Source organism: Rhinolophus sinicus, chromosome 13 (genome assembly GCF_057876585.1).
Source record: "Rhinolophus sinicus isolate RSI-liver-muscle chromosome 13, RSI-T2T, whole genome shotgun sequence".
Classification (NCBI taxonomy): Eukaryota; Metazoa; Chordata; class Mammalia; order Chiroptera; family Rhinolophidae; genus Rhinolophus; species Rhinolophus sinicus.
Window position 1 is genome coordinate 61,576,292 of NC_142513.1, and position 12,839 is coordinate 61,589,130.

Sequence of the window (12,839 nt, forward strand, 5' to 3'; positions counted from 1 at the left end):
TTTGCCCATTGAAAACAGCCCCTCGGCTCCATTCCAGTCACCGCTGCGGAACTCCACGTGCTTAGTAAAGCCGAGGCATACCTCCCGTATATGGGGCTACCTTGGAGAGCAAGGTGAGGCAGTGAGGGCTCCAAGAGGACCTGGGTGCTGTGATCTTGGACCACTTCTGAATTCTGGATAGTTGTAGAAGGAAAGAATGGGGTGCAGATAACGTAGCCGACTTTAGAGAAAGTCTGACCCCCCTCCCAAGAAAGACAGGTGGAGAAGTTAGACTCAGAGTAAGGGGTGCTGTACCCCAGTTCACTTGAGTTCTTGATGCCTTTTTCAGTCAGAGGGTTCTGGAACTGAGGTGGGCTTTTGTTTCAATAGTTGTGTTAGAAGGATCATGAGACTTCTGAGCAGAAGCTTCGCGAAAGTCAAGTGTTAAGAGTATCCCTCTAGGCTAATGCTGAAGTGCATATGTTTTTGCGATTGATGACCGTGCAGGCTCTTACTTAGTTCATTTAAAACTTTGTATTTTTCTGGTCATTGCTTCACGTTCAAACCAAAAGAGAGAACCATTTAGTGCAAACCTCTCTAAGATCAAAGCAATATAAATTGTTGTTTTTAAAATGAAATCACCATCTGAATTTCTACCATATGAAGAACAGAGGAAAATTACGTAACCTAATGTGCTGAGCACTAAATTGTCTCATTTGTGCACTGAACTTGGAAGATGTTTGGGAGTTTAAGGGGCTGGTGGTGTTCAGTCCTAAGAAACAGGATTTTAGTTCATTAATATGTACAATGGTTTCCTTTGCGGTTAAATTAATGTATTTTCATTGGAAAACTATAGTATTGAAAAATTGTAGCTAAAAGTGATGAACCAACATATTATACAATAAAACAAAATTAATATACTATATTTTGTGGAAAATTGATCTTGATTTTTTTAGATAAGGTGTTGGACTGGCCAGAGTACAGAATCACTAATCTGAAATGTGGTCCTGTTACAGCGACTTCTGTCAGTAGTCTGTCTGAGTCTTTACCAGTTCAGTGCACAGAAGGCTGTGTCCCAGAAGCTCAGTCAGCGTTAGACTCTACATCTTCATCTGTGCAGCCAAGGTAAGGCGTGCTCTCGGAGCTGGGTTTAGCGAGCGAATGGAAGGTAGCGAGTATATTCCATGTGTGATCAATGAAAACTATGTAAAGTCACATTGTTACTGACTCATTAGAAAAGGCTTCTTATTGTTTTTGTAGGTCGTCTTTTAAGTCTCAGATTTCCTTTTCACACAGCTTTTCCTTTATTCCTCCTCCTCATCTATCCTGACTCAGCCACTGAAGTCCTTTGGAGGCGTGTTAAGTTCTTCTAGTCATAGTCCTAGTCTGCAAGTGTTAGTATTTTGTATTAAAAACTAGTCTTGTCACACATTCTCTTTGTTTTAAATCATGATGTGGTGCTCACATTTATTTGTATTGTAGTGTCCTTTTTCTTTTTAACTTTGAAGTCACACCATTTAGAAGCCTGAAAATACAGAAACATTTGTTTCACTCTTATTCTAGTGGGAAACAAATGGTAAGTTTCTACTGGGGAGTTTCTTTTTCCAGTTCCTGCCGGGAGGTGTTCAGTTCCTTTTATGCCGCTGTATCATATAAAACTCCGCATTGGGGTTTCTATGCACGTCTTTCTCACGCTCGTTTTCATGGCGTGAATTCACGTATAAGCATACACCCTGTTGCTTTATTTCCAAAGCAATAAATTTCTGGTAATTGGTCAAAGTTTCAAACTCTATGGTTGTCTTTAAGTTACATAAAAGGTATTTTTGTGTTAATTCTTCTCTTAATAATCTACTTAGCTATGTTGAACTCTTACTGTATCACTTTGGTTGCTATTTGTGCACAGAGGTGATCTTTTGAAATCAAAATGTTTTTGCTTTTCTAGCCCTGTATCAAATCAGTCACTTTTATCAGAATCGGTAGCATCTTCCCAAGTGGACAGTACATCTGTGGACAAAGCAATACCTGAAACAGAAGACCTGCAAGGTTTGCATATGAACTAGCTTATATTTTGTCTTTTATTTAACTTTTGAGTGTTATAAGTCAGGCACTATCCTAGGTGCATATATTTGAAAACTTACCTGCCTAAAATACATTATTTTTATATTTATTTTCTTTTTGAGCAGAATATTTTATATCCTCACGTATTTGACTGAAATGTTGGGAGCCATTTCCATTTCCCACTGGTGTATAATTGTGTCATTAGCGTAAACATCGAAATTTGAAAATGTATTTAGTTTGAGAAATATAAGTGACCGAGTGGTGGTAGTATGGTATTTTCTTTTACTATTTTGGCCAGTTTATTCTAAATAACATTGCCTCTCCATGCAGACTGGGGCTGCTGGCTTGGAGGGGGGGGGGTCTCTTCTTTTTGACCGCCCTCCAGGAGACTATCTAACCTGACTGGCAGCCCCCCGCTTTCCCATCTGTGATCTAAAGCACGAGTCACATTCAGTTACTTGTGTTCACAGAGGTACCTCTCTTCTTGCCCCCACCGTGCGGATCCACGTGACCTAGGAGGACTTCACAGTGTGTACGAAGGCTTTCTTAGTGGGCAGAGACAGCAGAGGAGGCATTTGTTAAATGAATGCTGAATGAGTGACATTCTACCAGTGTGTGTGCACACACAGTGTTAATTGAAGACAGAGCCTCGGGAAAGGCAGGGCCAAGGATGAGCAGTGTCGTTTTGCCTGTGGCATGGCTTAGAGACCAAAGCCGCCCTGGCCAGTGAAACCTTCCATTGTACATGGTGTTCACACGCTGATGACAGATACATCTGGTAGTCTTAGCTGAAGTTTGCGAACATTTAAATTTAGTTAAGCTTGCTAGTTCCCTTGCTCTGATTTCATGCCCAACAAATGATTGGCATAATTTGCCCATTTGCAGATTTTGCAATAGCAAGAAAATAATACTCTCTGGCCAATGTAAGTATTCTAATCCACTCAACATATTATTTATTACAAATTCATAAATATTATAAGTGAATAATTTTTTAGTTAAATAGAAATGCTTAAGGGAAGGACAGAGATGAGGGATATTTTTAAAAAGTAGGTATAGAAAAAGTCCCAATATTTGGTTGTCCATTGCACATGGGAAATAAGACAAGGGTGGTATTAAAGCTTTCAGTTTGATGACAGTGGCAATGGTGTGGTGAAGACAGGGAGGCTGAGAGAGAAGCAGTATGGTCAGGGAAGGTGTTAGGTACAGTAAGTTGGAAGTAATCAAATTTCAAAACTAAGAGCTCAATTGGAGGTCGCAGGCAGGTAATAGGTATTTAAATGTGTGATGAGTATTATGCCTGACATTTGGAAGTCCTTGGCACAGGCTGAAAAAGGAGAGGCTAAAATCAAGAGGAGCAAGTAGGCCGGTGAGTCAGCAAGGGGAGAAAAAGAATTCTAGGTTCTGGTTAGTTTCAGGCCCCAGATGACGGGGGAATTGGAAGAAGCAAGGATCCCTTCTCAGGAGAGCGCGAAGAAGAAAGAAGGGAAACAGGCTGGGCTCACGAGGATGTTGTTTATGTCCTACAAGAGACCACAGTGTAGAATGTTGGGAGCACAAACACGTGTCTGCTTAAGGAGACAGTAGCCGTTGTTGGAGATGCCTGGCGAGGAATGAAGGTTGTAGGTTGGCGAACTGTCTTCCTGGGAAGTGTTTTTGTACCATTCATGGTGTTGGGAGAAAAATCTACTCTTCTGGGCCTAGCCCTGAGGACATTAATGCAAAAGGTGGTCTTGATACCGTAGGAGGAGAAACTGTAGGGAGCTTTAAAATTTTAGAGACTCCTTTTTTCAGTGACTTGCAGGTCAAACCAGTATTAACTTTTAAGTACCTTTAACAAACTTAGCATTTATAATTTCTGCATAGCAGAATCTTTGAAAAATCAGGCATATGTTATATCTGTGTTTGAGAAGATTAGTTTTCAAGGTGTAAAACCTCTTAGTCTAGTTTTTAAAAACATACTGTTGAATTAAGCATCTTCGCCAGCTAGACTCATGCACACAGACATGTGTGTATCTGTATGGAGACACCTGCTTTCGTAACATGAACGGACTTGGGATTTTCCTGTTTGGTGGGAGCAAACGCAGAGACTGTCTTTCCCCCTATTTAATAGATGGATGAAACGAGGCACAGAGAGGAAAAGTTTTTAACTCAAGTCCAGTGGTCACGTGGGCCAGAACTGGAACCCAGGTGCCTGACTCAGCCAGTGTCTCTGCACTAAGCACTTGGGGACATGTGTGTTCCTGTCACCATCTCCAGGCCCTGCCGTCCCCAGGGTAGGATCCGTTGACTTGGTACCTACCCCGGTATCCGTCTTCTTCCTTTCTGCTCCATTTGCAGCCCTCAGGGAAATTTAGTTAGTTAGGCAGGAAGACCATCGAGATGAAGAGGGTATGTGGGTAGCAGCTGTGTGTCCAGGCCAGAATTTCCTAATATTTTTACTGGAATTTTCAGAACAGTGCCCTTGAAAGAGCTTTTTTTCTCTGTAGGTGTTCTGCTTATAATTACAATCTGTCACCCCCTCCCCAGGTGGGTGGTACTGCTTTCATTTTGTCCTCATGGCTCTGAAGGATTTTTCTCATGTTTAACTGAGAATTTAGCATCTTACAGTGTGTTTATTGTTTAGTTGTGATTTTTAATTTAATGAATGCACAGTGTCACTTGGGAATGTCAAATGTCCGGTTTACAGAAGCCAGCTTTAAGAGAAAAAAGACTTGTAAGTGTTAGTGCTCTCTGAACCGTCCTAATTCTCGTGTTGAGCAAGACACTTCACTTTGGTGAACCTCTCGGCCCCTGAGATACCAACTGTAGTAAGAAGAGTGTGGAACTGAATTTAGAGGTTCTGTTTTCATGACTTGACACCGCCATTTCTCTGAGCCTTAATTTCTTTATTTTAAAGGAGAATAATAACCATGTCCACCTTTATAGGGTGTTAGAAGGCAGTGAAATATTGGAGGTGAAATGAGACTTGTAAACTACAAAGCATACTCTTCCTCTGCAGTCAGATGCCACAGTGACTCGGGAGTTAGTTATAGGAGGCTGAGAATAAGAGAATCTGAAGCTTTCCCAGGGGTGAATGAAATCATGTGCGAAGGTGGTAAGTGCCCCATGACTGAAGCATTCTGGGAAAGCCGGGTCGTTGTCGGGAACAAGGCAGGGAGCTTTCTAACACCGAGGGTTCCCGACTCCACACAAAGCTGAATTGTCGAATCGGTGGTTCGGAACACTCAGGAGTAGTCCCTCCGGACTAATTTCAGAAGCTATTTGGATTAAAAGTCAGGATTTCTTATGATTTGAAAGAGGGGGTGAGAATAGCCAAAACGGTCTAGAGAAAGTAGAACCAAGTTGGCAGAGAACCAACAGTTGCCAGTTTGAAAGCTCACTACCAGCTGCAGAAGCGAGCCACGTGGGTAGTCACACATGGGTGTGAATGAGAGTGTTACTCAGAACGATGGAGATCGGGGAGCAGCCCACACGGCCAGCCGCAGATGTGGGGCGCACACGAGTGCTACTCGGCCATCAAAAGGAATGGAGTTGTCTGCACAGGCCGCCACGTGGGTGGTAGGCTTGGAAAACCTGCGAACCGAAAGACTCCAGGTACAGAAGCCTCCCATTGTGTGAGTCCACGTCTGAGCCGTGGGTGCAGGGAAGGGACCATTTAGCCGGAGAAGAAAAGGGGAGAGCAAAAGCATTCAGGGAGGAAAACACGAAATTTGGGAAATACGCAGCGAGAAATAGCAGTTGCTGGAGTGGCTGGTTCAGGCAAGTGTGTGTTGGAACTAAGTGGGGAAAGGCTTAGAGCCAGATCATGGAAAACCCTCAGCTGGTTCTGGATGGTCAGGGAAGAGAGCTGTTTCCAGGGGCAGTTGCTTGCTTGCTTGCTTGTTTGTTTAAGACAATACAAAGTTGTGGGTTAAGAAGAGTCAGTCACCAGTTTTTGGCCCCCAGAAGGTTGCTCACAGAAACTCGTCTCATCTGTCGGGCGGGATGCGTCCAGTAGCCTCGTGTGGCTGTTGAGCACTGAAGTGGGGCCAGTCCGGAGGGAGATGTTTAAGTACCTCCCGTGTTTCCCCGGAAATAAGGCCCAGCTGGACCATCAGCTCTACTGTTGCTTTTGGAGCACAAATTAATATAAGACCTGGAGTTATGTTATTATGTTATGTTATGTTATGTTATGTTATGTTATGTTATGTTATGTTATGTTATGTTGTTATAAGACTGGTCTTATATTAATTTTTGCCCCAAAAGACGCATTAGAGCTGATGGTCCGGCTGGGTCTTATTTTCGGGGAAGCGCGGTATGTATGTGCCAGTTACACTTACTGTAAGTGGAACGTATACACTGGGTTTTGAAGACCTAGCACTGGAAAAGAGTGAAGGATTTCATGAATGGTTTCAGGTTGGTCACCTTTTAATGGCAACATATATTAATTCTAGCCGTGTCTGCTCCTCAGTGTGGCCGCTGGTGAGTGTCAGTTACACAGGCGCCTCATTGCTTTCGGGCCCTGCCGCCCACATAGGCTTACTTTCCTCGTGAATGTTATAATTTCCTCATTTCGAGCCAGGAGGAATTGAGGACCATCTGGCCTCTCCCCATGCTGCATATGAGGACAGGCAGTCCCTCGGGGTCACTGTGGGCACCCGTGCTCGCTGCTCTGTGTCCGCTAGGCGCACGGGGAGCAGGACAGCCTCCGACCCCAGGAGGTGCGCCGTGGTCCCTGAGTGGAGACTGGCCGTGATTCTTTGAGGGAGGACGTCTGTTCCAGTGCGTAGACCCTGTGCCCACTGGACGGTCATGTTTCTCACCCATAATGGCCTCTGACGTTCACTTTCCTTTTTCACTGTGTGTGCACATGCCTCGGAGGGGACGCTAAGCTGTGTGTCCTCACTGTTGCATTTGTGGACTTTGCTCTTTTTTTTACAGGACGCAGAGCAGAGGGCCTGTTCCTCTGGAATGCGATCCTCCTTGTGGGGAGTTAGACTGATTGTCCCGCCTGCTGCTGGTGAAGCATCTGAGCGGGTGGCCAGTGCTCTGTCTGGTTGGACTCCCAGGACAAATGCGTTAGCAGGCGCGGGGCAGTTCGTTTCCCAGCCTTAGTGGCCTCGCCCGGGCCTCCCAAATAGAGCCTTGGGGCCCGTGCACGCAACACTGGCTGTGGCCTGTGAATCGCTTCTCACCCCAGAATATGAAAACTGCCCAGTTCTCAGGACGCTGTCCTTATTTTGGCTTCAGGTTCCATAAGGATGGTCCTTGGCCATTGTAAGAGGTTGAGTTGTTTCCTTTTATATAACGTCCAGTTGGACAAGGCATGCTTTGGTCTTAAATCTCACGTAGCATCTGAGGAAGCGGCTATTTTCTGGAGGCTCTGGAGATTCCCACCGAGTAAGGTGGCACCCCTCCTGCGCGGGCCGCGGTGTGATTAGGGGAACCAGGGCCGTAAATATGGTAGGTGAGCGCCGCAGGACATCAGCTCAGCAGTTACCGATGACAGCGGTGAGAGAGCCGGCGCCTGCCCTGACGGCTTAGGTCAAAGAGGCGACTGTGACAGTGTACAGAGTGCTGCTGGGCACACAGTAGGGTCCCCGTTCTCAGGTGTCGGGGAGGCAGTGGAGTGAGAGTTGGTGAAAGCTGAAACAAGAAAGACAAATGAGTTGGCCAGGTGAACGAAGGGACCAGGGGGCCGTGGAAGAAGTATTCCACAGAGAAAGGCTGCCTTTTCCAGAAGCAGAGGTGGAAGGGAGCTGGCTGTGGGGTAGACAACAACGCACGGAGCATCGAGCAGGAATGGTGAGAGGCAAGGCTAGAGGAAGGAGGCTGAGCAAACTCAGCAAGGGCCTGAGCTTTATCCTGGGCTGTGTGGGGTCGTCCGAGGACCTAAACATGGGAGGGCCCACGTTCCATTTCCACGGGGGCGGTCGACTGACATAGCGTGGGAAGCAGGGACTGGAGCGGGGCGTGTGTGCAGTGCCCAGGGAGTTACAGGTAATCGGACGGCTTTCCTGGAGGGGGGGTGCCTGAGCTCAGCCTTAAAGAAGACGGTGAGGGGGAGCGAGGACCTTTAGAACTGGCTGTAAGCGTGTGGCCAACGGGCCCGGCAGAGTCCCCTGGTTGGTTGAGCAGTAGGTTTCCCAAGAAGAAGGACACAGAATTGGAGAGGCTAAGAAACTGCCCCAGACCCGTGTCGTGTCTGCTCCGTCATGTTCTACACTGAGCCGGTGACAGCATCCAGGAGGGCAGAGCAGTTAGTGACAGGAGCGGGCCACATTAGTTAGGAGTAGGGACAGTGATCTGACCGGAATCATGCAGCTCGATTTGGTTTCACTACTTAAATGGACCCATTTATTATCTGAATTATAACATTTTGATCAATTTACCTTACTCCTAATGTTTTAAAGATTTTATTTGAAATGTTAAAATTTCTGAGAATTTTAAACATACTTAGTATCCCAGTGAATCTTGGTTTCAGCCTTTTTCCCCTTTTTTTCTGAGAAATCTATACACTTCTGACCCCAGTATTTAGAAATTTGCGTGTGGCCATTTTCACACTCCCTTCGGATACCCAAGTAGTGTGTGTGTGTGTGTGTGTGTACGTGTGTGTACGTGTGTGTGTACACACACGTGCCTTTTATTGGTCAAACCCATAACTATTAGAAAAATGAGGAAATAGAACACCTTCTAGAGCACTGTGAACCTTTAGTGTATGTTCTAGATTTTCTCCATGTGTGTGTAGATACATATATTTAATCCAGAGGGGGTCATAGTACACAAACTATGGGACTGCCTTTCCATGCTAATACATAAATAAAGTCCTCAGTTATCCTCTGAGTAACGGATCAGTGGGGGTGGGGATGACGACTGCCCAAATAACCAAATCCTACTGAATAACTGAATTGTGCCACCTTCCTGTCTTTGCCAGCTTCAGTATCAGAGACGGCACAGCAGCCATCTGAAGAGCAAAGCAAGTCTCTTGAAAAACCAAAACAGAAAAAGAATCGCTGTTTCATGTGCAGAAAGAAAGTGGGACTGACTGGTAAGGGCCGAAATCAAATGGTTCAACATTAGGATTGCGTTTTCAGGCTGTGGCTTTCGTACCGTTACTGGCTGCAGTTACGATGGTTTCTCTTTGCGTGACAGCTAGTCCTGGATACGCTTCAGCTTATGGGTTCTCTTCAAGGAATAAAAGTAGCTTTAATTATGTACCTAAAAGTGAAATGAGTAGCTTTTCTTTTAAAAATTCATGCCAGCCGAGTTTTTGAGTGCTAGACTAGTCGGGTCAGTGTGCCAGGTGCTGTGCAAGGGCAGAGAAGTGGGTGCTGCCTTCGAGGAGAGGATTTAAGTAGTGGGCAAGCTACGAAGTGCTTTGTAAAGAGCTGATCGTAGGTTGCTGTGAGGGTCGGTGGTTAGAACGTGTATGGCGGAGCCCCACGCTGCCGCCAGTCAGTAATCAATGCATGTTGTCTACTGCAACGGCTGTCAGGGGGAGGAAAAAGTATTGGAAATGCTGCTTGGGCGTTTAGCAGAGAAAGTTCACTAAGTGTCGTCAGGTAGATTGGGTTGGCCATTCAGGGACGGGAGTGATGCATTTAGATAAAAGGGGAGACGAGGCCCATTGAGGAGAAGGTACCATGAAGGCAGATCGACTCAGCTGGAACTTGAGAGCTGAGTAGCAGCTGTAACTGATGGTCTGGGACATTTCAGCCGGAAAGTGCAGCTTGAAGGAAAGCTCAGAGAAGGGGGATGGGCACGTTCCGGGCCCAGGAACAGGGAAGACTATGTATGCAGAGCACACACGGGGTGTGGGTGCTGCTGTCAGACCCACGGACAGGCCATCAGCGTGCGGATGGGATGGGTATTGGTGGGGAGCAGCTGCAGCTCTCAGGAGTGACCACTTACTGTCTCCTGTGTGCCACGCAGTGTGCTGAATAAATACTCTGCATAAAAATGGTACTTACGGGCTGAGAGAAGAGGACGTAAGATTTTGAGCAAAATTATGTTTTAGGAAAGTTTGAATCTCAGGCACTCCCAGACTATCCAGTCCCGTCAGTCAGTCTAGTGTTACTGTTGGCTTCATTTTTCCTTCATTATCATGAAGTTACAGAGCACATTTTTCAAGTTAAAATGTGGTAAAGGAAGTTTACATCATACATGTGTTAAAAATATTGATTCCTGTGCTCCATTTCCCCTTAATTTTCACATCATAGTATTTGGATTTGAGAAATGTTTCAATGTAGCAGTCTGTTTTTCATAGGAAGTAATTGTGGCTGTGTCATGGGTGAGGAGACTGGAGCAGAGACGTGGTTATGACTTGCTGTGGCACAAACCTGGTACAAGAAATGAAGCGATCAGCTAGTGACTTTTGAGAATCTTAGGTCGTGAGACGGCTTGTTTAAGAATGATTCTTTGGCCTGTTGCCCCCAAATGCGTGATGATGTGTGTGTGTGACATTAATTATGCTAAGGAACTTAATATCTCGCCCTTGCATCCAACTCAGGTATGTGCATTTATCCACTTGCAGGGTTTGAATGCCGCTGTGGAAATGTTTACTGTGGTGTACACCGTTACTCAGACGTGCACAATTGCTCTTACAATTACAAAGCTGATGCTGCTGAGAAAATCAGAAAAGAAAATCCGGTAGTTGTTGGTGAAAAGATCCAGAAGATTTGAACTCCTGCTGGAATACAAAATCCTTTGAGCATCTGCAAACTAAAAGTTGACTTGAGGTTTTTTTCCTATAGTCATTGGGAGTGTAGAGCATTGTATCCTGCATAGACCTTTTAATCATGCATGTCATCAGAAGAATAGATTTTTGTTTTTGTTTTGAAAATGACTCTGAACATTTATTTCCATTGCAGTTTCTGTGGCTGAAAAGATTTTAAGTAAACTTTACAAGTATTATCCTTTTAAGATCATTTTAATTTTAGTTGAGTGCAGAGGGCTTTTATAACAAACGTGGAGAAATTTTGGAGGGCTGTGATTTTTATTTTTTTTCCAGTATTAAACATGCATGCGTTAATCTTGCAGTTTATTTTCTCATGGTGTATGTATATATAGCTTTTCTCTGCAGCACGATTTCTCTTTTGATAATGCCCTCTAGGGCACAACTAGTTATCAGTAACTGAATGTATCTTAATCATTATGGCTGCTTCTGTTTTTTCATTAACAAAGGTTATACATATGTTAGCATATAGTTTCTTTGCACCCACTATTTATGTCTGAATCATTCGTCACAGGAGAGTGTGTGCTGATGAGATTCTAAGTTTGTGTGTTTTTAAATTTTTTTTTGAGCGAGGAAAGGGAAAGCTGTATGCATTTCTTTGCTGACTGCAGTTTTCTTTCAGATTACGTTCTCCCGTCTGTGTGTATACAATATGAAGAATGACCTGAAGTAATTTGTGCTGTATTTATGTTTATTCACCAGTCTTTGATTAAATAAAAAGGAAAACCACAATGTCCCCAGGTGTTGCCTTTTCTCTGTCATTCTTCTGGTACTTCATTTTGACTCCTTGTCCTGTAGTTTCTACTTGACTAATTTTGTGAAAGGACTACTGTTGTTCGTCTCACATCTATCTATGACTAATCTCCTGATAATAAATTGTGATCTTACATTCCTGTGAGTTGAAGATGTCAGCATCTCTTCAAAGCCAAGAACTTCTCTCTGTCGCTTAGGCGGCGTCCTTTGTAGTTCTTGTCTGAATCTCTGTCTTGCCCTCCGTCACACCGAATTAGCATCTAGGAGAAGCTTCTTTTTTGGGGTAGGATTAGAGAAACTGAAAGCGTAACTCAAACGAGGCAGTTGGAGACTTGGGGATTAGAAAGACCCTGGAAAGTCCATTTGTCCTTTGGTTTTCAAACTTACCTGGCAGCCAGCCCTTTTTAAACATGAAATACTATGTAAAACAGATGAAAGCAGTATCTTACAATACAAAATTCTAGGTTTGAATTTGTTTACTTACTAATTGTATGTTCTATCTTGGCCTGTAATGATGGCTTAGTATTAAAATCTGTAAATGTAATGTATCACATTAAAGATCAAAATAAGAGGAAACCATTATGACCATCTCAACAGATTCAGATAAAGTATTTAATAGAGTTCAGCACCTATTCATGATTTTAAAAAGATGATAAATTACTACTAGAAAGGAATTTCTCTTAAGCTGATAGTTTCTGTGTAAAACCAACCAAACAAAAAGCACGCACCTTCTGAAAAAAGGAAACTCATTCCCTTTTAAAGTCAGAAACAAAGGGCTGCTTATATTCAAAATTACGTTGTAGATGCTGGCCAACAGTGTACGTCAAGACAGAAAGTTCTTCATTGCTCCATTATCACAGTCGAAAATACCGCAGCTTTAGCCGTTGAAAAGAATAAGTCTCTTTGGCCACAAGGAAAAACCTTCAGGAGAAAAACATTGGGAAAGATTGAAAAATGGCCTCTATGTAAAGTTCACAAAGATGGAAAAATCGTGCACACAAATGGAATGAACAAATAACATGAAAATGTGAAGACTAGGTTGGTGGGATTATAGGCAATATTCTTTCCTTAAAAGTTTTTAATTATTACTGTACATGCCCAACACACCGCTTCCCAAAGCAGGAGAAAGAAAAGAAAGTACAGTGTGTTTGCCAGTTACTTCAACTAGAGACCAGCTTTGGTGTTTTCAGACACCGCGTGTAATTAGTGGGTTGGCAAGTCTATTTTAAAACTACGAAGTCTGATTCCTCCTCCTCCAGCTATGGCATGTCCACACGCCTTCGCACACACAGAGCTGTCCCCCTCCCCCAAAGGTCTGGTTTTCTGTCCACACGGC

The 12,839-nt window shown here is 44.1% G+C and overlaps 1 protein-coding gene across 9 annotated transcripts in view; it reads left to right on the top strand.

Moving 5' to 3' along the window:
• The window catches only part of ZFAND6 (zinc finger AN1-type containing 6), a 49,190-nt gene extending 37,704 nt beyond the window's left edge, over positions 1-11,486 (top strand). For all 9 annotated transcript variants that reach the window (XM_019743459.3, XM_019743460.3, XM_019743461.3 and 6 more), the window contains 4 exons: positions 996-1,104; positions 1,922-2,022; positions 8,951-9,064; positions 10,550-11,486. In XM_019743459.3, coding sequence (XP_019599018.1) covers positions 996-1,104; positions 1,922-2,022; positions 8,951-9,064; positions 10,550-10,698 — 473 coding nt within the window. In that variant the 3' untranslated portion in view covers positions 10,699-11,486. The remainder of the gene's footprint in view (positions 1-995; positions 1,105-1,921; positions 2,023-8,950; positions 9,065-10,549) is intronic.
• Positions 11,487-12,839: the final 1,353 nt, after the last annotated feature.